The following is a 27,844-nucleotide window of genomic DNA, read 5'->3' as shown; positions in this document are numbered from 1 at the left end:
GGGGACGTTTTCCTCCACGAGAAGGTTTCAAAGAAAAGATGCTTTGCCTAAGGAGGAAACACCCTTTCCCATATTCCCACATTTCCCCAGTTTCCCAGTGCTCTGCAGCTGGACAGTTTTCAGCTCTTACACTCACACTCCCCCTCGTCCCCATCCCCCTCGGGGTGCAGCAGCCCAAACCCCCTCTGCCTGTGTTCAGCTGCAACCGCTTTGATTTTTCTAAGCCCCCAGACAAAACCAGACTAAGCCCAAACAGAACCGGGGCCTTTCTCTGGCAGAAAACTAAAGATTAAAAAAAAAAAAAAAAAGCCCCCCAAAACCTGGAACCTGTCTTTCCCCCAGTAAAGCCAATGACTTCTAGTGACAAGTGAGCTTTTGGCTGGAAAATGTCCTCTCCCAGCTTCTCCTCCGTGTCTCCTCCTCTTCTTCCCATCAGCTTTTGGAAGCCGCAGTCCTGCTGCCCTCGGTCTGCTGTGAACTGCGGTGGGTAACGAAGCTCCCGGCAAGCACCGGGATATCGCTGGGCTGTGCCGGAGCTGCCAAAGGGATGGCTCTACACCGTGGTGTAAAGCTGCCCATCACGGGCAACAATTCCACTGGGCTCTCGCGGAGTGGTGGTACCCGTGGTGGGTCTGGGGAGGCGGTTTGTGTTCGGCCGCCTCTCAGCTTTAAGCAGCATGAATGCAAGAAGCGGAGATGGGGAGAGCGATGGCTCCATGTCGTCCTGGAGTTCGGGAGGTTTTTCCCTCTCTTCATTCAGGAGGGTTGAGGCAAGGGCAGATCTGGCCACGGCTCTCAGGATAGATGCTGCAGGGGCCCTGGGACAAGCCCATCAGCTCGGGGGGTTTAGGGAGTCAGGCACCTTTAAAAGAGCAAGCCTTCAAGCTGTTGGATTCAAAGGCAGGGCCCTGCAGTTCAGAGCCAAGAGATCAGCACATGGGAGACTCGTGCAGAGAAGGAAGGAGTCAGCGTTTCGGCAGGGAATAAAATTCCCCCATTATTTCGATGCAGGGGATCTCTATCCAGTGTCATGTGCAAGGGGTTGATTTCCTTAGCCCATCCCTTCTTTCGATGCCAGGCACCCCTGCCCTGCCTGCGAAGCTCCGAAGGCATGCTGTGACTGCAAGGGGTCTCGCAGACTCCCTCTGGGATCACAGAGGGGCTGAGGGAGCCCAGCACCGTGTGGATGCGATGGCGTTTGGTCCCAGCCTCCGGCTGGCCTGGCGTGTCTGCGCAAGGCTGGGCTTGAGGTGAGGCAGCGTCCTCCTGGCCACGACAGTGGGGCTGCTCTTCAGAGGGTGAGTCCCAGCCCAGATTTCCTTTGGTCCATGAGATGAGCACGTTGTCAGATGTTCACCTTCGCCAAAAAACATCTGAGATGGCAGAAACCAGGCAGGAGCCTCAGGAGAGCAGCGACTCGAGGCTGGGGGACCACAGCAGGGGCTTGGCAGGGATTCAGGGCTGGGAAGAGGCAGCCAAGCAAGGATGGGGCAGGCATCAGGGGACCTGCTCTGGGAACCGGGCTGGGAACCAGAAAAAAAAACAACCCAGGAACAGAGGGAACTGCTGTAGCCGGAGGTGCTGCACCGGTTAAAAATAAATAGCATCCTGCTGCGGGCAGCTGGTAGGTACCTCCTGGGGCAAAATACCAACCGCTGAGCACAGGATTTTGCCCGGCTGCCTCCGTGGGCAGGGCTTGCTCTGATAAACACGCGCTGCCCCTGCAGCACACAAGCTGAGCTCCCTGGAGGTGTTTCCTTGCGGATGGGTCCCTGCTCCTGCGCCCTCGGTAAGCTGCCCAAGCCTCTCTCCTCGTCCTCTTTACACACTGCTTGGGTTGTAGCACAGCAGGTTGAACTCCAGGTTTTCATCCCAGTGCCGGAGCAGGACAAAGAGCTGCTGGGCTGCGGCTTTCACGGTGGCCAGGCTGTATCCCTCCGGGAAGTCCTGGTTGCTCAGCCACAGGTTGGCCTTGGCAGCCACCAGCTCCCACTCGATGAAGTAGGAAGCCGAGCTGTGCTCCAGCCAGGCCAGGGCCACCGCCGTGGCCCACAGCATCCCCTCCGGCTCCGTCTGCTGCTGCAGCTCGATGTCGAACAGCAACGCTTGGACCTCGGAACCATCCTCTGAACCCCGGCCGCTGTTAGCTTGCCACTCAGCCGAGGCCGGTGTGCTCTCCGGGGAGGAGAAGCGGCGGATGGTGATGGCTGGTGGGGAGAGTTCCTTCTCAGCTTTCAGAGCTTTGGAGATGCTTTCCACGGCGCTGCCTGAGAAGTGGCGCAGGCGGACAGTGTCTTCCACGTGGCTGACGGGTCCCTCCGGCACCGCACCTGGAGCAACGTCTCTGGTGGTGGGACTCTTCCCGTGCCCATCGGGAACCAGAAGCTGCCGGCCAGAGCTGAGGCTCTTGTGCTCCGCAGGAGGACTGGCCTTCTTGGTGCTGTAGGAGCTGGAGGGGCTGAGGGCCAGGCGATGGCAGGCAAAGGGAGATGTCCACTTTAGCTTCTCCATGGGGATGTTGATGGCATCACAGAAGGCTGAGTTCATCAGAAAGGCACCGCAGGCCAGCTGCAGAGATGCCTGCAAGTAACGGTGGGCACATAGAGGAGCTCTGAGATACCAATTGCTTCTGGGAAGCTCAGGAAAAAGGCATGCATGGATGGAGCACTCTCCATCTCTGAACAGACCATCAGACATGGCCATCAGAGACAGCAAAAGGCAGGATCCAGGGGGATCCTCTTCCCCTCTGCTTCCCTGCAGTGACCACGCAACCCCGGCAAGACCTGGGAATGAGCTGCTCACCAGGGGAAGGTAGTCGATGTTCTCATTGTCACCCTCGGAGCTGGCTTCGCTTCCTCTGCTTGGAGATTTACTCATGAACCCTTTGGCAGCTCGAACCAGCAGCCTGGTTTTACTGAGGGTCAGCCTGCGGGAGGACAGAAAGGTGCCCATAACCTCGGTGGCCCTCTGACACCCACCCTCCTCTCCAAAAACCACCGCTGGTCCCCAGACACTGGCATCACACTCAGTCCCGGCTCTGGCCGGTGTCACTGGGGTGTCCCTCCTCTCCCCCTCACTTGTGTTTGCATCAGACCCACAGAGGTGGCAAGACAGTTGCTAAAGGCCGAGGAAGGCTGGCCCTTACCTAGCAGCAAAGAGGCTCTCGATGGATTTTGGGGCTTGTGCAGAGGAAGCAGACAGGCTCTGTAACGGCCCTGGGAAGAAACACGAAGCTGGGGGTAAAATGAGGTGCTACAGGAGAGCAAAAGGGAGCAGAGTACATGCCAGGACATGGGCTGGCTTGTTCTGCTGCTGAGACTTCAGAAAAACCCTTCTTCTCCCCCTACCTCATTTTTCCTATGTGAATAAGGAAATTTCCACACCTCTCAGAAAAGAACCTGGGAGAAATCTACAGCAAAGGCCCCTTCAGGCTCTTTCTTTTGCAGCCAGAAAGGAGTCAGGTCTTGTGCTCACCAGCCTAATTTTAGGTCATCAGGTTTGATAAAAAACCCCAAAACTCAACAGAAGTATTTGGTGAAAAGCCCAAACCATGGGCTTGATGGACCTGCGCCCCGGCAAGTACCGTCAGCCATTTGCCCTACCTTCGGGGAGACCGCAGCGCTCCCAGCCCGAGGAGGAAGGGGTACTGCAGGGTGACAGGCTGCTCTCCTCTGCATCTGCAACGGAGGAACCACATCAGCAACACCACCCAGCCCAAACCGCCATTGTGCCACCACATCGGGTGCGGCGTGGCCGCTCTCCCTCTCCACGGCGTTATCAGGTTAATGAGCCTGATTGGGGGCAGTTTTAATTCAGCTGCAGATCTGACAATGCCAAACAAAGTCCTATCCAACTCGTCTTCATTAGTGGAGGATTTGGTGACAAGCAAGTGTCTCACATCCCCTTGCCTCTAATTACACTCGGTTTCATCCCTCATGTTATCTGTGTTAGGGCTGCCAATTAACTTCCAAGCATTGTCAGCAGCCACTGCCTGTGATTTGGGGCTTTCAGAGTAAATTGCAGCTTCTTCTCCATTTATGGAGATGGACCTCAGCCAGACACACATCTGGTGAGCACCGTGTTCAAGGAGGAAGGCAGAAGAAAAAAAGACCAGAGATGTCCCTTCATAGACTGACCCACTGAGATCTGTAACACCAGGAAGGAGACGAACGCCCAAGGAATCTTACTCATGCTGTAAAATCCGTCATCTCCATTCTGGCCGCAAACTGACTGAGGATGTCCAGGGGAAAAGCCACGATGCCTTCTGTTTCCCGAGCTCAGGCTTCTCTGGCTGCCTTGCTTGGATGCCGCCCCTTGGCACGAGAGAAGGGAATTGCCAGCGTTAGAGAGGGACTGGCACACACAGGATGGCAACAAAACCCACAGAACTCATGAACAGATGAGCTTGGGCATCTCTGGGCCTCCAGACCTAAGAGCAGACCTTTTGGCTGGCCCAAGGGGAAGAGGTTCTCGCCACCAAGAGCGGCAGCCCTGCTGTCAGCCCACCCATGACCTTGGGTATACGCGTCTGGTGCTGAACCGAGCCATGGTTTCATAAGGTGTGCTCGGAGCGAGGTTTCTCAGGTGACACCCTCCCTCCCAGGACAACACGTCATCCCTCCGCCAGCCCCACGTTACCTGTGTGGGTGTACTCCACGACGGTGGGCAGGTAGGCGTTGGTGCTCAGGTCCACTGGCATGAACGCCGTGTACTTGCTGATGACGTTGCACGCCTTGCTGGTGTGGACAGCGTTGACCTGGTACCGCCGCCCAGATCCTGCCATGGGCGAGACACCAGGGTTAGAGTCCACGTGCCCCATGGGCTCCATCCATCCCTCGGACCCAGCTCCCAGCACACCTTCCATGCTTGGGCTCCATGCCCAGCAGGGACTGTATCCCTCTAAACTCTGCCTACTGCTTCCTCTGCTCTCAGTTTACATTCACAGATCCACCTCATGGAGGAGTTTGACAAGACCCAGGGACACATGCAGCCCAGAGCAGCGATGCGTGGCTGCTGTTGGACCCTCTCAGTTTGGTGCCACTTCCCAGCTCCAGGTGACTAACTCCTTAAAAAGACGCAGTGTCACCCAGCAGGTGAAGCAGAGGAGCGCAAAGGAGCACGAGCTCGGGCACTGAAGCAGGAGAAAAGTGCCTGGCAGCTGGAAGCGGCTGCCATTTGGGAACTAGGTGAGACATTCCCTAGTATTTCCCCAGTGCCTGCCCTTGCATTAACTGGAGAGGCTGCTGAAGCTGTGGAAAGCCCACCCTGGCGCAGGGCAGGGTCTGCCGGCAGCCAGCGCGCAGGCTGGTGGGAGCCGCGCGTTACCGTGCTCGATTTCACACTCCCTCTCGGCAAGCTGCTCCAAGTCCCGGATGACCGACTTGGCTGCCAGGTGGTGGAAGGTCTCACTCCACAGGTCTGCGTCGCCCTCCGCCTGGCTCGCCCGCTCTTGGAAGAGAGGGTGGATATCGAAGGTGACTTCCCACTGCACGGGCTCGTTGCTCCTCAGCCCCTTCACCACCGCCTTGCAGAGGGTCCGGGGGGCGTGTGGGGAGCCGCCGGCAGCGCTGAGGTTGAAGTCCTGGGGCTCCCAGTCAGAGGAGGTCTCCGTTTCAAACGTGAAGGAAGGATGCTGGGCAGACTCTGCAAAGAGGGGAGATAATTAATCACATCTGTGGGAGCTGAATTCCCCGCTGCCACCAAGAAACCATAATTAATACTTCCTAATTTTTGCATGGTGGCACAGGGTGTGACGCCACGCCGCTGACACCCCGGCACAGACAGGTGAGGCTGGCCGTGCCTCCCCCTCCCCAGTTACCCAGGTCCCCGGGGCTCCGGCTGTCCGAGGAAGACCACAGGCTCCCGCTGGCATCCAGCGCTCCCAAGCCCCTTCCCGGAGCCGCTTGCTGCAGCCCGTCCGGCACTGGCGGGGAGTCGGCGTCGTGACAGAAGGACATGCAGCTCCGGTGGAGCAGGGACGGCCGCCGGGCACCCGCGCCGCGGATCCTCGTGGCAGAGACATGCGGGCTGGCTGCGAAGGGCTGAGAGCAGAGCAGGCGTCGGGGCTGGAGCCGGCGGCACAGACCTGCTCTGTCCCTCCTGTCCCATCCCGTCTGCTCCCTGCCCAACCCCAGCGCGAGGTGCAACCACGCAGGTCGCTCTGTCAGCCCCGGCTGGGATCTGTGCCCAGCCAGAGCCCTCCGTCACACCTCCAGGGTGTCCCCAAGGGACCCCAGCCCCAGGGGCTCCTTCCCCAGACATGCAGGAGGTGAAATATGAGTTTCATCCCTCCAGACATTTTAATGACTTCACTTGGGAACCAAAGGAAAGAAGAGAGACAGGAAGATCAAGGACCAGTTGCTTAGTAACGAAAGGAGAGAGGCGCAGGAGATGGGGAGAAGGGAATTTTTATCATCTTTTTTTTCTGTGAGACTGTTTCTCCACCTTCGGGAGACATGAATCCCCCCCCTCCAGCATCTCGGGTGCCACATCCCGCACAGATGTCCCCCCCTGTGGCTAGCCGAGACACTGAGCTCTGGCTGTTTCCATCCCCACCCCCAGGGCTGTGGGAAGATCCCCCTAAAACCGACAGGCTCTCTCTTACCTTCCTAGCACAGCACCAGCACGGGACAGAGGTGGTAAGAAGTGGTGGATCTCAGTGCTGGATGGGAAAATGCTTTCTCTGGGTGGCAGGCAAGAACGTGGCCTCCATCACCACCTCATTTTTGATACTCTATGAGACCACCAGCTAAAATGGGAGGCAGGCAGCTCCAGGAGCTATTTACCAAGCTAATACTGAGATATTTAAAAGCAAGCCAGCCACTGAAACCCCTGACAGACCCTTTCCATTCAAAACCGGCTCCTTCTGCCCCAGCTCTCCTCCCAGCCGGACGAAGCCAGCCAGGAACAGAGCTGGGGGTTTAAGCTGCTGATTGCCAGCGCTGACCTTTCCTTCCCAGCACGGCGCGTGTGGAGCTGAGCCGAGGGCTCACGTTCACACCCCTGAAAATGTCAAGCCCTGGCAGCCGGACTGGGAGCTGAGAGAGCTTGACTGGGAGCCCTCCCAGCACGAGGGATAGCAAAACCAGGCTGCATTTAATTAAGACCAGGAGGCATGCTGTTAACCGTTTACTGTCCTCCAGAAAGGAGTCGTTTCCACCCCTGCCTTCATGCTGAGCATCCTGTGGGCAGGAGGATGCTTTGTGGACCTTTGCAATGCAGGCAAGGTCACTGGTACCCCTAAAACCTACCACTGCCCGCTTTCATCAATCGATGCTGCTCGCCACCCTCACTGCTGCAGCCGGCGGGCAGAGGTCTCATTCCTCCCTGCAGAGCACTGACCCTTCTTCCCCTTCAACCCCTCCTCTCACCCCGCTTCACCCAGCCCATCTCTAACCTGCAACAGAAACCGAATGAAAGCCCCAGACATCCCGCTCCGAGTTTCCATGGGAACAAAAGCGCTGCTGGTCCTCCCAGCCCTGCAGATGCTGATTTCAGAGCCGAGAATCCTGGCGATGCCAAGGATGGGAGAAAACCATTCCTACCCTTCCACAGAGCAGTGGGAAAATCTTCCCAAATGTCACCTGCTATCTGCTGCAGGCAGGGGACATCACACGGACCAGCAGATGTATCATCACATGGGTCCATGTCCCAGCCTGGCGCTGCATATGGCTCTAGTTCTGGCTACAGCAGCGGGGGATCTGCTTCAGCATGGAATTTCTTTTTCCCTGCAGGGCACAGATGTGCCACAGCCCTAAGGAGGGTTTGTGTCACATGGCCAGACTCGAGGGAAGTAAGAAGGAAGCAGCAGCCTGGGGATCAGACGAGCAGCAAGGTGGAGTTCCGGCCACTCAGAGGAAGGGAAGAGGCATTTAGCAAAGAAAAGCTGGGCTCCCCTGGGGAGGAACGGCTCTGGGATATCAGGATGGTGCTCTGCTCCCTGCTTGGCTCGTTTCTTACATGTTTGTGATGTGCTGCAGCACAAAGCACAGGCACATGTATATATATCTCAGAACTAGTGTGAGCCAGGCTCTTTCCTTCTGCATCTGAGATTTTCCTGCTGCTGCACACTGCCCTCCACCTGCAGGCGAAGCCTCTTGGGGGTCACATACCTGGAAATCCACCTGCCAGGGCTCGGGGCTGACCTGCTGCAGGTCCTGCAGGTGGGTTTTCCGAAGGGGGTTTTTCACCAGAGTGGTGCCGGGATCACTGGCTGTGGGCACCTTCTTGCAAGGCTCATGGTCAGCGATTTGGGTCGTGCTGTACGCCCGTCTCCTGGAGGAAGCCTTCATGTCTGTTCCTGCACGATGGGAGAGAGGATCAGCTCTGCTCTAGAGCAGGACCAGCCAGCACCATCCATCCCCCCTTGGCTCACGGTGGGCAGTGGGGAGCCCAGCCCTGTGGGTGCTCAGCCCTGCATGGTTTTAAGTGAAGCAAGGAAACCACGAAAGGAAATAAAAGCCTACACTCAAAATTCCTGAGGATGTCAGGAGGTTGGGGAGGCCTTGTCTGAGCAGTTTTCAGCCAGAAAAAGTCTGACTGCATTTCCCCAAACCTCCCTGGAGAAGTCAAGACAAAGGGTTTACTAATGAAATTTCATTAGCGCAGACATTCTCCTGTCAGAGCAAGAGTAAAATTTCATCTGGAAAGGCGTGATTTCTCATCGCTTCTGACAAGGTTGAGGGGATGCGCAGCACAGTTCCTCTCTGAATCCGAGGGAAGAACATTCCGTGAGTAACAGAGATTCCTCTGTCGCATGGCGGTGCAGCCAGTGCTGGGGTGCAACCTGCCGCTTTATGCCACATGCTGCTGACACAAGCGCCCAGCCAAGCTGTGATGGTGAGGGGGAACACCCTGGGGACAGGGACAGGGCTTTGGATCCATTCCCCCACCTCTCCTGACCTTGAACAGCAATGTGAGGGCTGGCAGGGAAGTGACTGCTTTGCAGGTGCAGAGATGGTCTAGCTGGGTTACCCATTTGCTTGTTCTTCTCCTCCGCACACTGGAGGGCAGCTTGGGAAGCTTGGAAAGAATTATGTGGCCAAAGCTAGAGCTGCTCGGAAAATCCCTGGGGAAGTCACTTCTCCAGGGCTTCCCTTGATTTTCTGACAGGTTTGGATAAAGCATCCAAACCAAACCGACTCGCTCGAGCCTCGGGAGATCTGTCACCCCTCCTGCAAACCCCTCCGGTGCTTTGCAGAGATACAGCCAAAGTGACTTATTTGTCAGACAAGCAAATCAGCAGAGCAAGTGACAGAAGCTTCATTAGAAAGACAGGGGCATCACACCCATGTTTGTACAGAGGAAAATCTGACCGGTGTCCGTGTCTGATTCTCCCCCGGGATCTCTGCCCACCACCAAGTGGTCGGGGGCATGCTCGGCGGGGCAGCAGCCCTCTGAGTCTCTGGAGTGGTTCCAGCTCTCCACGCCTGCTCCTTCCTCTTGGGAGTGAAAGAAAACAGAGCTGCCCGACTCCTGGGAATGCATCATGCTGTAACGCCGCCTCTTGTCCTGGGAGAAAGCAGAGAGAGGAAACAGGTCCTACCACTGCATCCATCAGCTGGTTCCCAGCCAGGAGGAGCCAGTGCTGGTGCTCCAGCACCCTCCGTACAAAGTTCCTATTTCTCCCCAGTGTCTCACCCACCGTCTCCCTTGAGGGCAGAGTGAAAAAGCAAGGGATGTCTCCTGACTGTGCCCAGAGAGCGGAGACGCTGACTTGCGCTGCTCCCGGGACAGCCCCCCAGCCAGCGCAGCGTGCACTCACAGATCGGGGGTTGGAGATGTACAGGGACGTGTCGCAGATGATGCCGTAGCTGACCAGGTGGTCACCAGGGAAGAGGCAACTGGTGCTGACAGGGGAAACTAACACCTCGGTGCTCTCAGGAAAGACCCACTCCACGGACACGTCGCTCAGGACCGGTGCCATTGCCTTCTTCAGCGACTTGATGATCTGAGGCAGAAAGCAGGGGGGAGAAGTTATAGAGCAACCGGCCGTGGTGTGTGCCACGGTACACGCGCCATGTGTCGCAGGGAAGGGGAACATTTCCCCAAACAAACCCATCAGCCGATTCCTCCCTCTCCTGACCTTAGACAGGAGCCTGCTCCCTCTTAGACTGCTCTGACACCCACCCTGGCACCCCCAGCCCCTTGGCACGGTTATAGGGCAGCAGAGCAGACAGACACTGATAAAGCACAGAGCTGATCTCACACCGCCTGTTTCCAGCTCACAGCAAGGTGGGAGCTTGAGGCCAGAGGTATCTTGCTCCAGTGCAAGGCAGCATCCCCTGCTCCCCTCCAGCACCCAGGAAAAGCAGTTAACCCTCACTTGTCCGAGCCCTAGCCCTGCCCCAAGCCCCAGCACCCACGCACCGACTGACAGCACTGCTGGTTTTGGTACAGGTCCTTGCTGGCACAAGCCACTGCCAGAGATAGCAGTGCTCTGCCAATTACACCTGTGGAGAAGACCAATATCCGTGAACATCTCACGGACAAACCTACCAGGGAGCCATCTACAAGAGCTTCTCTGCGCACCGGGGGAAGAGAACACCAGATTTAGAGGCAGAACAGCTCAAATATTCTCTATTGTTCACTGTTTTTTCCCAGGCTCAGGAAGACACCAAGCTGTGTTTTATAGGGCCATTAATTGATGCCTCAGACTGCTGAAGGCACCAAGCTGCACAGTCTGCAAAGCTCTTTATTAATAGCTCTGTAAAAAAAAAAAAAAAAGAATATTTCCCTTCACTGTCTTTGCTTTTAATTTACATCAGAAATGCTGATGCCGTTCTGGTTTAGAGAGGTTTTTGTGTGCTCCGGGTTCATGTAGAGGGGTGGACTGCTGAACTCTTTTTGAGATTGAGAACACAGGGGCCAGCTTTTCAGAGATACTTCAGAGCTAAAGACCCATTTCTCCCCGGGTTTAGTCATCCAGCGGATGATGGGCTGGGCACTGTGCCCTCACCAGGGGACAGAGCCATTCTTACACCGTATTTGAGGCACATCGGTTTACTCAGTCTTCACGGGGAGAGTGGAAAGGAAGAGGCTCCCCCTTTTGCTTTCAAGCCGGCTTAATAGGCAAAGCTATTGCAGCATATTCCTCTCCTTCAGACCCTGGGTACTTCTCATCTGAGCAATGCCAGGGCTGAGCCTGACTTCAAAACTAATTGGCTGCTTTGATGCCAGTTCCTCTGCCCTCGCCGGTGTCTGAGGCAGCAGCTACCTTTGAAGCTAAAGCTGCTGTATCGTGGCTATCGCTTCTCCCCATCCCCGCGCAGAGGGTAAACACACCCTCCCACTCCCTCTGACAGCCGGAGATGAAGATGCTCTTTCATCCCCTCCCGCTCACCCACCTGCTGCCGAGTGGGAGTTGGAAAGGCAGCACCAGGATGGGGAACGAGACCCACTAGTGAACCACAGCCTCCCCCTCGCTGAGCCAGAGCATCGCGGGAGCCTGCCAAGGTGCTCCCCTGGGAGCGGGCAGCCGTACCTTGGGCTGCAGCCTCTCGTCCTCCGCCAGGAACTCGGCGATGCCCCTGGACACGGCAGCCAGCCCCCTAACCAGTCTCCTGCAGGCGTTTGGCCCGATGCCGAAGCTGTAGCACCTGCAAAGGGACAGGGAGTGTCAGGATCCAGGGGACGAGTCGTCTCACCCCCCAGCCCCACGCAGCTCACCCACTCCCTGCAGGCAAAGGCTCTGCCCAGCTTTATCCTATTGCTATGCAGTTGTCCAGCATGTCTGGAGGAAAATAAATCAGCTCCTCCTTTAGGTGGCTGGCAGGAGGGTCAGGAAGCACCAGCCCGCTCCTCTCCACAAACTTCTGATCCCTTCCCCGAAGAGCAGCCTTCAGCTGTGACACTCAGGGGCTCCCCAGCAGGACCCCAAGCCCTTGCCTCCTCTGCAAACACAAACAATCTGCTTTGCTGCCAGTTCAGCTCTTTTCCCTGCTGAGTGTCTGTGGTCAATAGCACTAAAAACCCAATAATTATCTCTGCTCACAATTAAAATAAATGTTTTCTCAAGGAAGGAGGAAACAGCCAGGCGAGGCTGCTCCCCTGACTCCCAGCTCAATGAGTCAGGATTTGGTCTGGGCTGAAGCTGCAAACCCAGAGCCAAGCTGGAGCCTGGGCAGGGAGGGCAGGAGGCAGCAGTGCCTGCTGGGGGTGGATGCAGTAGGAAGCCAGGAGGGATGGAGATGGGTGGGATATGATGTTCAGCCAGGGCAGGGGAAAGCTGAGGAAGAAACCACCTTCAGCAGCAAACTGCATCTGCACGAGGGGCTTTTCTCTTAGAGGTTTTTAATTCCCAGCTGGCTGCAAATCTTAGGTCAGCCTCACACCCCTGTTAAATAAGGCTCTGATCTGCTTTTGAGACAGGGGCCATGCACATGGCTCAGTGGTGCGCTGGGCACTGCCTGCCAGGGTCACCTGAGACCACACTCCGACTGCATTTAGCCCACCACCATAAGCCTCTGCAGGAGTGAGGGGTGGGTTGCCCTATACAGCTGGGAAGCACTGAGACCTCCGTATAGGAAAAAAACCCACAGAGCAGCTTCCCTGATAAGCCTTGAAGTCCGAGGGATGAAAAAGGAGTAAGGTTTTCTTACATTTTCCTTTTGTTTCATGCCCCTTACTAAAGAGGCAGAGGAGAAACCAGACCAGCCTGTCGTCAGAGCTGGGGAACCAGGCTGGGAGCTCAATGCACAAATTAGCTGCTTTTTACATTGCTCTTTTTCAGCATATTCGATTCTGCACAGCCCTATCCTGGAAGCAGCTGGGGCCAGACCCAGATGTGCTTTAAAAAAATAAAAAAAGCAGCAAGGAAGATTGTTCTGTGTCAATCTCTCCTAGCAGGAAGCATCAGACGAGAGCCTGTGAAGTTGTCAGCCCAATTATGCTGCTTTTGATTGTTTAAAAAGCATCTGAACTTCTGGGATCTGTTCCAAACCCTTTGAGGTTCTCCCATGGCTCATACCAGCAATCTCTCCTGCCTCTCTCTCTGAAGCAGGGATGTCTGTGAGATGGAGCCCTGTTCAAGGAGAAGAACGTCCCTCACCATGCCAGGCTTTCACCCCTGTGGTGGCCAGCCCTGCTGCCCTCCGTACCTGGTGGAGCACGAGTGGTTGCGCAGCAGCTCCAGGACCTTCCCCGTGTTGCTGATGGCCCCGTCTGTCAGCAGAAAGAGCAGTCGGGGATGGCCCCTGTGAATGGGCTGTCGAATGACCCACTTCAAAGGTGACAAGATGTTGGTGCCACCCATATCGGCCCGGATCCTCTTGATGCTCTCGCAGGCGATGACCAGGCTCTCCTGCCCAAAGCAGCAGCAGAACCATCAGCCTCCGCACTGTGCCCTCCAAGCACCAAGGAGACGTGGTTTCCCTTCACCCACCTCACAGTAAGTCTGACTGACAGGGAAGAGGGTCTTGAAAGTGGATCCAAACCCAATGACGTTGAAGAGACACGCTGGCATCAGGCTCTTGAGAACGACCAACAGGGCATCCTGGGGGGTGGAAGCAAGCAGACGTCAGGCACACTGGACCTCTCCCTGGCTGCCCCAGCTTCATCAGTGAAAGCTCTGCCCAGACCCCACCTTGCCCTCACACCTTATTCCCACCTGCATTTGGCTGCAGGCTTTTGATAAGAAGACAACGGCTTCTTTCACATGCACTGCACCGAGAAAGCACTCCATACTACTCTGCCCTGTCCAAACTCCCTTAATGAGCTTTGGGTCCCAAAGCAGTGAGAAAAATGGGGAGCCTTAAAAAAAGAAAAAAAAAAGAGCTGAACAAATTTTTCTGTTTGTTTTTAAGTGATTAAATTTGTGCTTGCAACACGGTACTGCAGCATGGAGCTAGTGGGTGAGAAGCAGAGTGTGAAATTGAGAAGTGCGACACGCAATGCATTTCAATGTCCAAACTTGCAGAAAATAAACAAACAGCTTCAAGTTACACAAAAGGAAAAGCCTCCCCCATCCCCAATTCCCTTGTATTCATAGCTGGCATCAATTAAAATAACTGGGAGAGACAGTTTTCAGCTATTTTCTTTACCAGAGGTGGTTATCTAACTTGCCTATTCCTGGTCTTTACGTAAGGGAAGAGCAATTTAAATCGCCTCAGACATCTGTGATGGCTGTGGACAACTCCAGGACAGAGCTTGTGTTAGCAGCAACTGGGCAAGAGCTACCCAAGGGGCTCCTGAGCTTGCAGGGGCAGCAGGAGCAATTAGCGTGGCAGGAGAGGAAGGCCAATTTAAAGCAAAGTGCTGGCAGTGTTCCGGAGCAGCCTGGTTCTCACTGTTTCTGTGCTGATCAAGGCAGACTCCTGCCAGTCTGCCTAGGGCAGCAGAAACCCTAGAGCCAGCCCCAAGAGAAGAGCTGCCAAGGTCAAACGAGCAAGAACAGCCTCCTTGCTTTGTCATACGCAGTGGCAAAGACCAAGTAACCGCAGAGGGGGGGTTCTGGGGCTGCACACAGAGAGCCCCCAGCCTGGGAACGGCCGCAGGGACATGGCTGGCAGGTCACTCCAGTCCCCAACCCCTGCAAGACTCAGCAGCAAGGCAAAGTCGGAGCACTGCGAGTCGGTGAAATAATGTACAAGAATGGGGCTGCCCTTTACCAGGCTCCAGAGTACTTTACAGCAAGCTGTTATCTCAAACCTACGAGAATATATTTATACCGCTGCTTCCCAGATGGCTCCTAGGATGCCGGCTCTTCCAAATCTCAATGCTGACATCCCATCTTGAAACTAATTACAAGGAAAAAAACCCCGAATTTCCAAATATTTCTGTTAAAGTGCTTCCCAAAGTGGGCAACCGATGCCTGCTTTCTGTTTCAGCAAGCAGAAAGATTTATTGCTTCTTGTAAATATTGATCTCGATCCTGTGGCACTCAGCAACTATATGGCAACTCAATAAGGAGAGATGTTTGCCTCCAGAGAATTCAATTCCCAGTTATTAGCCGTGTTTTGCCAGCGAGTCCACCCGATGCTGGCACTGACTCTTCTCCTGGACTGGGAATGGGCTGGGAAAGGAATCAGTTGCAGGAAATTTCAAGCCCTGAATTTTCCACCCCAGGCACTTTTCCGAGTGCCCTCCTGCTCCGCAGCAAGCCGCATCCTCCCGGCTGCAGGCAGCCAGCCCACACTGCCCGTCCCCTCCCTGTTGGCATCTCTGCCCCTCAGCTTTCCCCACGGCTCAGGTCTGAGCCCCACCACAGCACTCATCCAGCAAGCTGAGGACGATGCAAATGTCTCCATCAAGCCTAACCCACCCAAACCCACTGAGAACAGTCCCCGCTGCCAGGTCCCTGGTGTTTGCAAGTCATAAACCAGGACAGGGGACACAGAAGAGGAACAGTGGGTTTCTCCCTTGAGGTCTCTCCTCCGAAATCTCTGATATCTCTCCCAAAATATTTTTCCAGAAGGGGAACAGCCATTTTCCTGTTTTTACAGCCCTCCTGCAGACAAGACTCCCAGGTCAGGACCTGTTGGAGAAGGGCTCTGTCCCTGCAGGGTCCCCATCCCCACGGGACAAAGCAGCCTCCACGGAGGCTGCAGAGATGCGGTGCCCAAACCCAGCCATGCTGTGGGTCCGAAAGCAAAGACCTGGCCTGGGGCAGAGATGCCTCCTGATTCCAGCCTCCGAATCCTGCTGAGGGAAGGGGGTACAAAGCTCAGAGATATCCTGGCTGCTTTGGTGGATGCAGGGAGATGGGACAGCCTCCCTATCCCAGAGGAGCTCTTGCAGCCACCTTTGGGCTCCCTGGCATCCCAATCCTTGCTGCCAGCAGTGGCCATCCTCCCACAGTTCCCATGGAAACTGGAGACAGATGGGTAAGGAGGTGGGCTAGGAGGTGGGCAAGCTCAAGAAGTGGGCCTATGTGAACCTCGTGAGGTTCAACAAAGCCAAGTGCAGGGTCCTGCACCCCGGTCACGGCAACCCCCGGTGTCAATACGTCTGGGGCTGAAGGGATCGAGAGCAGCCCTGCGGAGGAGGACTTGGGGGTGTTGGTGGGTCCCCGGTATGAGAAGGACACGGAGCTGCTGGAGCGTGGCCAGAGGCGGCCACACAGTGACCGGGGGCTGGAGCCCCCCTGCTGCGGAGCCAGGCTGAGGGGGCTGGGGCTGCTCAGCCTGGGGGAGAGACGGCGCCGGGGGGGCCTTGGGGCACCTCCCGGTACATAAAGGGGCTTGTAGGAAAGATGGGGACAGAGATTTTAGCAGGGCCTGTTGTGATAGGACAAGGGGTAATGGCTTTAAACCAAGAGGGTAAATTTAGACTAGATATAAGGAAGAAATTTATTGTGATGAGGGTGGTGAAACACCGGCACAGGTTGCCCGGAGAGGTGGTAGGTGCCCCATCCCTGGAAACATTCAAGGTCAAGCTGGACAGGGTCTGAGCAACCTGATCAAGCTGAAGATGTCCCTGCTTGCTGCAGGGGTGGGACTAGGTGACCTTTAAAGGTCCCTTCCAGTCCAAACTGTTCTGTGTCTCTATGAAGATGCTTCCTGCTGCTCACCCTGGGCAGCAAGTGCTGCAGGAGGGGGTGCAGCCCTACCCAGGGGAGCATTTGGGTCCAAATCTGGGTGGCACTTGTGTTAGGAAAGGGTGTGAGCAGGACACTGGGGACACACCAGCTCACTCAGTCTCTCAGACACCCAAATGCAACTGAAGCCCTCAGATGAAGCCTGCCTCTGCAATTCTCTTGCTGTCCCCAACAAAGATGCACGGGGCAGCACAGACCCATGCCCCGCTCGGGAGGATGCAATATTCACCAAGCTGTTGGGGCTTACCTGGGCCTGAAAATTAAGACAGAAACTTTCCAAGAGAGCTTTTTGCCAGATCCTGCAGCTTCTCACTGACACCTGCCAGCTGGCAGGCATCAGGCACCAACCTGGCCTCCAAAGCACCTTAGGCAAGGATAACGATAATTAAATAGTTACCGGAGTGATGTCCCCTTTGATGGACAGAGCGGTCCCCAGCAGGTTCAGGGCAGGGACCCCTCTAGATCCTTCAGGCAGCGGCACAAAGCCAAGCCCAGCTCTCATGAGGCAACCTGCAGCTGGGTAAGAGTCATAACTGACAGAGGAACCTCAGACCCACAAAATATCACAAGAAGGCCTTTCTATGGCCCTTGTTTGATCCAGAGGTCTCAGCACACCTCTCGTAATCCTCCACTAGACTGCTGGTGTTCATATGTGTTTGAAACAGGACGCATCATGTTCAAATGACTTCTGCGAGTGCACAGAGACAGCCACCAGCAAAATGTCTCCTAACGCGTGGACAGCACATCACCCCGAAGCTTCCCTTGGAGCTCCTGGGAGGTTTCCCCCTAGGCAGCAATCACCCCAAGCCCTTGTGGAGACACAGAGAACTGGAGAAGGGATGCACAAGACATGCACACCAGCAAGAGGGGGAAAGAAAACATCTTTGCATTTGACGTGCTGATAGGAAGAAGGGGAACAGAACCGGGGAGAGTCAGCTTCGCTGCAGGTACCTAACAAGTCGCACAGTTGACATGACTAAAGCTACAGCATGTAATTACCCCCCAGCCCCTCATAATGAACACTCATCAACGCTCAGCAACCCCCACTGCTCTCTAATATTCATCCCTCATTGGCACGCAGGCACTTCCCCTCCTGCGTGGTACCTTGACGCGTTTGATGTTCACACCGCTCATGCTTCTGCTGCGGTCTATGAGGAAGATAAATTCTCCTTGCGCTTTCCGGAGGTCTGGCTGGATGGTCCTCAAGTCAGGGCAGAAGTTGAGCATGATGACGGGGTGGTGGGGGATGTCCTTATTCAGTCGCTTCCTGATGATTTCCATCTGCAAGAAAGAAGGAGAGAGCTCGAGAGGTTGATTTTTCTGCCCTTTTCCCTCCAAGGGGAAGCAGAACAGGGCTGCCTGCCTGAAGATGTAAGCGCGTGGCCTTTTGGGGCAGGGATCGGCTTGTTCTGGCCTCAGTGGTGACAGCACCTGAGCTCAGGCTGCACCACAGCTTGTTCTGTCCACACCCCCTGCGGAGCTGCTCCGTGGGTGAGCGGGATTCCTGCCTCCTCCCAGGCACGGTCACACTTTGCCCAGGGACAAAGGCTGGCAGAAAGGTTAAATCGGGGACCCCAGCACACACGGAGCAGCTGCACGCTCAGGGGAGAGCCTGGAGGAATGAAAAGACCTGCCCCTACGCAGCACCTTGCAAGACCGATTCCCCAAACATTTCATTAGATCCCTCCTGAAAACCTCGTGCAGTTTAATACCGCACCGAGGCACGCTGCAGGTTTTGTCCATGGTCACTCAATAATGAAGCGCGAGATACAGCCCTCAGCATGCTGTATGAACTGCTGCCACTCATTCCTGCAGCCCCTGCTCTGCTGTTTTTTCTGACCATTTCTTTTGTCATTTTTCTTTGTATGGATTGAAACGCTTTGGAAAGCCAAATCGGTTGCTCAGGACATTGTTCGATAGGAACCCGCATGATATATGTCTCTGTCCTGCACACAGCTCTAATGGCTCTCTGCATTTTCCCTCATTCTATTTCAAGGATCAGTCTTCATTAAAAACGTGATAAAATTAAACTGCAAAAAAAGCCTCTCGCGAGGGGTTTATAGTCTGCTATTATGTGCGCACAAAGCAGTCCCGGGTTCACGGTCTCAGCTCGGTGAATCAGCACATCACTGCTTTCGAGGGAGCCCCGGGACCCCATGGCAGCCCATGGCCTTTCATCCCGGGGTCTGTGGCACGGAAACATGTTCCACAATAAGCAGCTCGGTCCTCAGGGGCTTTGTTTGCCTTTTTTCTCCTCTTTCAAAGGCTGCTGTTTCATGCAGGTTTCACCAGGAGTAAACCAGACCCCAAATAACCAGGCTTGTTTTCTCCAGCCGTGAGTCATATTCCTAGAGCTCCGAGCTAACGACCAACCTTTATTTTACGTAACTCACTAAACTCAAGCGTCCCTGTGGATCAACACATACACATGAGCTCTACTTTTGGCTGCACTGCCTGAGTGCTGAGTGCCTCTCCATCCAAGGACCGAATCGTGGCCCTGGACCTACCCGCCACACTCCCTGGGATTCTCTCAGGGAGCCAAGACATAAAATCCCTGTGTGATCGGGATGAGCCCATCACCTGGATTTCCCAGAATGGATTTTACATGTGAGCCTTCAGTAAACAGCCTCAGAGCTGCTGCTACAGGTCAGCCAGAAAAGCGAGCATCTCACCCGCACCATCTCTCCTGCTCGCCTCCCCTCCCCTCTGTTCCCCTTCACCCGTTATCCAATTACAGTAAACTAATCAGTTCTTGTCGACCGGGGACTTGATTCCAGTGTGCATTCATCCCCACCACCCTGCTGGCTGACGAGCATCCAAGGCTTTTGCATAACAAACCGAGGGAGGAGAATTAATTATCATTTACTGCTGAAATTTCTGGGCTAATTTAATTTAAGCCGAGAGGTGCCCAGTGTCACGCTCTGAGCAGCAGCGATTCCAGCCCATCATTTACCCCAGATATTCAGGGCATTTTCTCTGCTTCTTGCCCTTCTCCATGCAGTTGCTTCCCAGTCCTCCTGGGGCAAAGAGGTAGGTTTCCTGCAGGGAAATGGCTCTGGAATGATCCCCCCCTAGATAATTTGACATGCTAAAGACACAGAAATAATTAGAGCCATCTGAGCTGTAGCGTGGGAGTTTCATTTCGTTCCACCTGCCGCATGCTGAACACAATTAGAGAAGATGCCTGCCGTGCGAGCAAGCGCAGTCCTGATCCTGCATCGCGCTGCAAAAGAATGCGAAGGGCAAAAGGAATAAGAAGAGGGTCGGTGTGTCTCCAGTGAAAGGAGAAATCACAGCAGCACAGGGAAGCACCTCTGCAGCAGGTTTGGGATGTCTGCCAGGTGGGCGCTCAGGCACATGGAGGAGTTTAAGGGGAAATGAGCATCCCCGGTCGCAAACGAGAACGTGGGTGTGGTAGGTGCAGTAAACCAGGGAACTGACACAGTACACCCAGGGCTGGGGCTACACAAGTGCGACGTCTGCCTTAGGTGAAGATGCCCACCCTGGAAATTCAGAGGGCTCGGGCCAGTCCACTCCTGCTCAGTGATCCCAGACACACTGACATGGCAGCTCAGAAGCGCTAGGCTGTCACTCACTGCTTCAGAATTGCTAAAAGATGAGGCACAAATCCCAGAGCAGATATTTTTCTATTTGCTGATCAGCAGAACAAAGAGAAGTTTCTCCTACCTTGTCTTCAGTTCAGCTCATTATTCCAAGTAAAATCACTTATTTCTCTCTGACAGCTATCCAGAAACGGTAAACATTTACTGAGCAATTAAAAGAATATTTTATTCTATGTCATTGCAATAATTATGATACCGTTAATGCTATAACAATGTACCTATCTAATTATGCTATGCTAGACTAGTACTAATTATACACACAATAACCATCTCAGAGCTTCTTCCACACTCAGTTTACCAGAAGCACTGCAGAGTTTTCCCCTCTTCCTCCACATCAGCCCCTCTCCGAGGTAGGATGCTGCAGAGCTTATTGGGCCAGTGCAATATCTGGTACTGCAAGCAAACAAGCAGTCACGTGCTTGCTCAGCTCCAGTCCCACGGAAAACCCCAGCTAACCCCTGCAGCTTTTGCTTCTCACCTTTTTCTCAGCGCTGGGGTCTTTCTTAGTGCCTTTAATGAAATCATTCTTCCCCTTCAGGTGTCGTTCATACTCTGCAGGTGTCATATCACCTTCTTCCATTAAGATGTGAGGCATGTGGGGCTCTGGAAATGCAGAGAATCGGGTGAAAAACAGCCTTTGCTAAACTTCAGGTTCGGCAGAGATGCAGGTTGTGGAACCAGAGTGCTACATCTGAGTTTGGGCAGCGTGGACAACCTCACAAGGGTCCAGGGTTCTCTCCTAGAAAGCCTAACCCTTAACAATATTTGCAAAACCAGAGCTAATCCAGCTGGCTCTAGCACTATGGGGGAGGGTCCTCAGAAGGGGCAAGACCAGCAGAGAGGAGACAGAGCCCACCTACCACTTGGATGGATCAGGATCTCCACGGGTCTGTCAAAGGTGTGCTTGTTGGCCAGCGTGATCATGATGCTCTTGGCGGAGCGAGCGGAGGGGTCAGCGTCCGCTCGGATCTCGTGCGTAGGGCTCTCAACACCTGCCCGGGGAAACCGAGGTGCGGTTAGGGACTGAGGATGGGGAAGACCAGGGAGAAGAGACAGCAAGATGGCTGAGGACAGGAACCGAGCGGACTGTGCAATGCTTCTGCCATAGCAACACCCCACGCTAACATCAGCACTGTAATGGCAAATCCACCCCAGCACGGTTAACTTGCCAAAACAGACTCCACGTTTTGGCAGGGCAGAGAAGGAGGAAGATTGTGGACATTGCCTTGAGGAGGTGATAAACCAGCCTGGTGCAGCAGGACAGCTCCACCGCTCCTACCTGCCAGCAAGCACGGCCCCCGGATCTCCAGGTGGAAGCTGAACTCGTACTCAAAGGGGTTGGTGGCCTCACGCTCCAGCAGCTGAGCCAGGCAGAACCTGCTCCCGTGCTCCTGGCTCCCCGATCCACAGTAGTGCTTCTCCCTGCTGGTGAGATGAACCCAAATCACCCCTGTGCACATGGTGATATCCCCCCAGGGACTGCAGATCTGCTGAAGGTAAAGCCTGCAGCAGCTCCCCAGCCTCCCGCAGCAACAGCAGGCTTCTGCTCTGCCAGCCCCGCACCCCCCCAGCTCAGTCCTAGCCAGAGCCCACCCCGTGGGTCTTCGTACGTTCGGAGCTGGTGGCTGGAAAGGCTGCTGGCACTCTCCAGGCTGGGCTGGGGGACCCTGGGGACACACACAGCTGGCAGAAGGACCCTCACAGCCCCACTGGGCAGTGTCTGCAGCTCAGAGGAGGTGCTGATGAAGATGGAGACGCTTTCCAGGGGAGGAATCATGCCCAGGTTAGCCACAAAACCAATCCTCTCCAAGTCCTCATCCATCATGATCCTTCCTGCACAGAGAGAGGACCACACCAGGGAGACACAGTGTCACAACCGTGGAAAATGCTCCTCTCCAGGTCTCCCACGACCACCCCAGCCCTGGAGCAAATGCCCAAACCAGCCCTCACTGCACACATCAGTACTTCTCTAAAAAGCTCTCCAAACTAGATGAGACTGCCACTTTTGGCAGACACCACAGGGACACGAGCACCACAACCCAAGGCTCAGCCTTTCAAAAGGAGCCCCCTCGATGCCATGGCATATGACAACCTGCCACCTCCCCGTTCCTTTCCCCCTGCTTTTCTTCCCCATGTTCACTAAAACGCCCCCGATCCCCTCACCGCTTCCGTCACGAGCTTTTCCATCGGGGAGGCTGCAGCTGTTGAAATACATGTCATCTATCTTGGCTTTATCTTTGATCTGCACTGTCACGGCACGCTGGGACACGGCAGCCTCGAACCCCACGACGGTGGTGCACTCATCCAAGGGGTAGACAAAGAGACCTGAGAGCCAGAAGGTTTTTTAGCAACACCAAACACTTGCCCAGACCCAACAGCCAGGATGGCAGCAGGGCAGCTCCCTCTTGGCACAGCCCTGCATGCTCGTGGGATTTTTCCAGCTTAAAAAATTGTAGCCTTGGACTGTGAAGGGTACAATTGAGGACTCGCTACACTTGGTTACTTGTCCTGCAAGCATCTACAAACTTCAGGCACGCACAGAAACCCGGCGCTGAGATATCCCTGGCTCTAAAGCTCCCGTAGTAAGTAGCTCTTGCACTGGGAGCTTTGCCCCTTGAAACTCGCCTTCAAAAGCCTGAGCTTCTGGGTTGCAGTAGGTGAGCAAGGCTGTCATCCCGAAGGCATAGCCACTGACGCACGATGTCACCTCCGACGCGGTGAGGGGGATCGGGGAGCGGGTCGTCCGGTTAATCAGCCCTGGCATCTTCGTGGGGGTCTGGCGGCAATGGTGGGGTCACACGCAGCGAGCTGGGGAGAGGTGGAAGGGCGAGAATGACTGAGGAGCCCTGAGTGCCCAAAACACTCGTGTGCCCCTGCCACCTCATACTGCCTACTGCAGCCCTGGGGACAGAAAGGTGACCTGGGGCAGGATGAGACCTGGGCTTGACAGGTCCACCACTGGTGGAAGTGGGGATGGAGACAAGACCCTGGTGAGAAGACACAAGGCAAACACACCAAATCCCCACTGGCGCTAGGGAGGAGGTTCAGACTGGGGACACCGTTCAGGGGACACGCAGCCAGAGGTCAGTGCTGGGTGCTGGATCACGCATCCCAGCAGCTCCCACACCCGCCTACTGCTTGAGTTTGGGCAGAATGGGGTTCACATCTTATTCTGGCCCTCCTGCTTCTCATTAGCCTCCAAACTGTCAAGTTTCTCCCGGAAAAGCCTGTGATGCTGAGAGTTTTTCCTTTCGGCTGCAGGCAGGCAGAGCAGGCAGCCCCCTGCCCTCCCCCGCCCTTGCCCACCCTGGCAGGGCTCTGCTGCCCCACACCTCCAGAGCCTTCCTGCAAAGGCTGACTCATCCCTCCGCTTTGCTTAGCAGAGACATTCAGATGCAAAGTGGCTACTTCTGCCAATTACATTTCAACTTTTTTTTCCCCAGCAAGTTCCCAGTTCCAGCTCATCTCCCCCAGGACCCAGGGTTTCAAAGGAGACCTTGCAGGTAGCTCTCGGGCCACATCCAGCTCCCCTGGGGCATCGGGAGAAGTTGCTAGGCAGCAGTTCTCCCTGGCTGGCTCTGCAATGCTTTATGCAATGATTTACAAGGCCCAGGAGGAGCCAGCAGCAGCAAAATACATCAGTTTCTCATTTCCTAGCAGTCCTGCGTTATTAAAACCACCTTTATATGCAAATGCCCCGGAAGATGTGAACGGCAGACATCAAGGCCACAAGCTCCACGAGTGCTTGGGCAGGAAAACGGCATTAAGAGAGGAAAAAAGGGAGAGCAAAGGAGAGCAAGCAGGGCACCCAGGCAAACAAAACAGCAGCAGAGAGGATGATGGAAGGCAGTACTCTCAAGGCACACTCCTGAATCCCTGCCAACAACCTCAGCCATTCCCGATTTAATCCTCCTCTCCCCGCACTGCTCACGGCCGAGCTGCTCTGGGAGGTGGGGGATGCAGCCAGAGGGATGCAGCCCTGCACGGTCAGGAGATGCAGGAGTGTGTCCAGCTTGACTGCTCCAGCATGGGAGTCTTCCGTGAGCCCAGGGGAGGCCACCACACACTGGGGTGCTCCAAGTCATGCTAACAGGGCTCGTAAAGTCAGGAGCTGGCAAGAGTTCACCTGCTACAGGGAGAGATAACAAAGGTCGCCTGGCTGGCTGCTGAGATGTGGCAAAGGCCATCAAGATACCTGGAAGTGATTAAAAGCCAGATGAGGAAAGAAGGAGGGGGAATTATTTTGCTTCAGGGAAGAAAGCAAGCAAAAAATAACAAGGGGGAGATGTTCTCCATCAGCCAGGCACAATGGGAACTCCTCATGGGATTGCCAGAGAGGTGAATTCAGGCTCCAGGCTTCAGCTTGGCAACTCTCCTGGCTGCAGTCTTACAGCAGAGCCATGGTTGAGATCCAAGCACCTCCTGCATCCGCGGGAGACTGGGGACATGCCTCCCATGGGAGCCGCTCAGCCAGCGGGCATCACTCAGGCCAGCACAAGCGTTGAGGGACCCTTGGTGGGACGCAGAACCCCTGCCATGTCCTGTATAAAGCAAGCCAGGAGAGTTGCACCTCTCCAGCAGCCCTGGCATGGCTCCGAGGAGCCCAGCACCAGCCCTGCCTGCTGTGCCAGCTGCAAAAACTGCCCCACAAGGACAGACAGGGCTCGGAGGGCTCTTCCCGGCTGCTTCCCAGAGAAGGCCCTTTGGATGGGGCTGGGAGGCAGCCGGCTGCTGCCAGCACAGCCCAGGGACTGCTCCGCACAGCTTGTGCCACCAACGCCATCAAGTGACTGCAGCGTGGAAAGGGGAGCGCAGGGAGGGTGGCGTGGGGGACAGCAGTGGGAGAGCTGGCATCTCTCTCCTGTGCCCCCCCAGGAGCCCACCACCGCCTGCCCCCGCTGCTCCCCATCCTGCCTTTGCCACTCCAGCACCTGCGCTCGGTCTCCATCCAGGTCGTGGGGCTGGATCCTCAGGATGGGAGCTAGCAGGACCCCACATCCCAAAAATTACCACCAGCATCGCTGCCGCATGGGGCATCCCGGCGTGCACCCAGTCCTCAGTGCGTCCCCTCACTGCCACCAAACGTGCCCTGCCTCCTGCACACAGCAGGCGTGGGGCCATGTCACCCATCCGGCCAGACGTCTCCTGACCCTGGCCTCATGCTGCATTTGGCATCCCAGGAGGAGAAGGGGAAACCATTGGCGAATACCTTCAGCCAGCTTGCTGCATCACCAAAAATACCCCACACCCCCATACCTCCATCAGCAGGGAGCAGCTCAGGGCTGGGGACAGAAATCGTCCCTTGGCCAGCCATGCTCAGGACCTGGCACACCGGGATGCTACTGTGGTTTTGGGTTTTTTTTTTCCTTGCTTTGTAAATGCTTTTTCCTCGGCAATCTGCTCCTCTTCACAGGCACAGAGGAAGAAGCCATGCTGGTAGCATGCTCACCCCACTCCAGGTTATGCCCTTAGCCAAATTCTGTGCATGATTGACAGGGAAGGGACTGATGCTGCACCGGCATCTGTGGATGGTCCCGGTGCCATGCAGAGTGTGCAGGGCTGTGACTCGGAGCGCAGGCTCACCCAGAGCTTGCAGCAGCCACCCCACCTGGCTGCAGGTGCCTGCCCCAACACACGGCTGAGGCTTGGGGCTGGGTTTTAAAGGGCTGGGTTGGAAAGTGTGTTTATGTGCCTGAAAAGAAGGTGTGATGCCTGGAACGCTGCTCAGACCTGCCTGGGTGCCCATCTGCATTTCTAAGCGCTGATGTGCCCTCAAAAAATCCGAGCACGTGTAATACACATGTAACAAAAAAATTTTGAGCACATGTAACACAGAGGCAGAATAATGTGCTTCTAAGGTGCATTTTCATGCACTGAACAGAAAAGCAGAGCAAACTGTGAGCCCACAGCCCAGTTTCTACATAAGGCCCAACTCCCAGGAGCAGGATGGGGTCCTAGCAGTGCCACCACCACAGGGTCCCTGGCACCCACAGCCCACAACAGGCCAGTAAGAACCAAACCAGCACTGGGAGCTAGGATAAAGTCGTGTGCTGCCGGTGGCACATCCCCACCCGGCCCTGGGGTCTTGAAGGGCAGATGTCCAGAGGCAGCCCCAGCTGCTTTTGCTCCCCAAGACACAAACGCAGCCACGTGAAACCCAGCCCTGGTGCCGCACCTTGCGACAGATGCATTTTTGGGGCTGCTGAATAGCTGCACCACCCTGCTGTAACCTCTCACCAGCCCCAAACGGGCTCCTTCGGAAATCTCACCTCCGGGTCCAAGCCAAACCTGGGTCTTATCCTCACTGCTCAGAGGATAACTGGTTTTCTGCAGCTGGGTAAAATATTCCTTCTGCTCCATCTGTATCAATCAACACTGACATCCAGTGGCTTGCCAGGATGATTACAGCCGGCGTGCCTTGAGATGTACAGATGTACAGCCCTGGACAGACAGCCCCGGCTGGTGATGCGGTGCTTGTTGCACCACAACCCTTCGTTAGCATCTCTGGAAGCTGCTGGGCAGCCACCACGGGGAAACCAATCCCCACCTGTTTGCAAAACCAAGACAGGAGAAGCCCTGTGCTTCCCAAACTTCCAGAGCTCTCAAGTAGAACCACGCTTTAGTATTTGCTCTGGCTTTGGAGGGTAGCACGGCTCGGGGAGCATCCAGGGCATGCTGCTGGCAGACCCCTGACTTGGCCTACCTGACCCACGTTAGCCGCAGATCATGCCTAAGACGCAGGAGCCCTCCAGCTGCTCTCCCCCAAAGCACAAGGCTCAAACCTGGCCAGGGGACTGGGATGAACCCCCTGAAATATTTCCAGGAAGCAAAAGGAGCAAATGGTGTCCAAAACGGTGCACACAGCACTGTCCTGTCCGAGCCCCTGCACAGGGCAGGGAGGGGGAGGCTTTGCTGGCTGACGGCAGCACCTCTTGGAAGAGACGTGGCTGCACCATGGCAGACCTGTGGGAACCTCTCAAGAAAAGCTGCGGGAGCCATGCTCCTGTTTACAGCCTCCCCTGGCCTCAAACTGCAAGCACGGGGTACCCTGCCTGCTGGGGAAACCAGCAAAACAGCCACCACACTCACCCCAGAGCTGCTGAAGGGTGACAACATGGTACCCCGCTGCCAAAGCAGCAACAAGGACTGCTGGCCAGGGGCACACGTCCCTTTGGGAGCCAGCAGTGTTGCCCCAAGGGGCACCCCAAGGCCTCGGGTAAGGAGACTGGGGGAGCACGCTGCCCCTGCTGCGAGGGGCACCCAGTGGAGCAGCTGGGCTCCCCCTTCCCGGGGTGATGCAGCGCCAGGGTGAGACGTGACCGACAGCCCCAGCAGAGCCAGACTATGGGGACCGTCAGTCGTACCCCTGGCAGGTCTCTTGGGCCAGCAGTCTTGCCCTAGAGCTGGCTCTCAAGAACCCTGATTCATGCCCCGAGCCCCTATTTCTAGAGCCGTCAATCACGCCCCTGGGCAGACAGCATTTCTGATACTGGGTTTAGTTAACCCCTGCCTCGCTGGGCTCGCAGCTGTACCAGTACGTGGAAGATCTATGGGCTGAGCCAGAGAGGGAGGTTTTAGCTCAGACACCTTACAGCTGGGCTAAAATTGCCAGGCAGCCAGCCCCATGTTTGGGACGCATCCAAGGAGACATACAGCACAGCCCTTCTCCATCCACCCTTGTCCTGCC

At 55.6% G+C, this 27,844-nt stretch overlaps 1 protein-coding gene across 1 annotated transcript; it reads right to left on the bottom strand.

The window, feature by feature from the left end:
- Positions 1 to 1,564: 1,564 nt before the first annotated feature.
- VWA5B1 (von Willebrand factor A domain containing 5B1) lies at positions 1,565 to 22,921 on the bottom strand. Its single transcript, XM_055800184.1, has 22 exons — positions 22,783 to 22,921; positions 22,321 to 22,482; positions 21,768 to 21,990; positions 21,437 to 21,579; positions 21,018 to 21,149; positions 20,636 to 20,760; positions 17,645 to 17,815; positions 13,382 to 13,492; positions 13,098 to 13,300; positions 11,483 to 11,597; positions 9,754 to 9,949; positions 9,315 to 9,515; positions 8,112 to 8,293; positions 5,819 to 6,041; positions 5,326 to 5,643; positions 4,639 to 4,776; positions 4,188 to 4,313; positions 3,603 to 3,677; positions 3,146 to 3,215; positions 2,803 to 2,926; positions 2,331 to 2,580; positions 1,565 to 2,267 (listed from the first exon to the last, which is right to left on the bottom strand). Exons 1-22 carry the CDS (start codon positions 22,919 to 22,921, stop codon positions 1,822 to 1,824), a joined length of 3,873 nt encoding a protein of 1,290 aa, XP_055656159.1. The 3' UTR covers positions 1,565 to 1,821.
- Positions 22,922 to 27,844: the final 4,923 nt, after the last annotated feature.

The sequence above is a fragment of the Falco peregrinus genome, chromosome 3, assembly GCF_023634155.1.
Source record: "Falco peregrinus isolate bFalPer1 chromosome 3, bFalPer1.pri, whole genome shotgun sequence".
In the NCBI taxonomy this organism is placed as follows: domain Eukaryota; kingdom Metazoa; phylum Chordata; class Aves; order Falconiformes; family Falconidae; genus Falco; species Falco peregrinus.
Note: the sequence above shows the minus strand (reverse complement) of the source record. Positions and strands in the feature narration are given on the sequence as shown.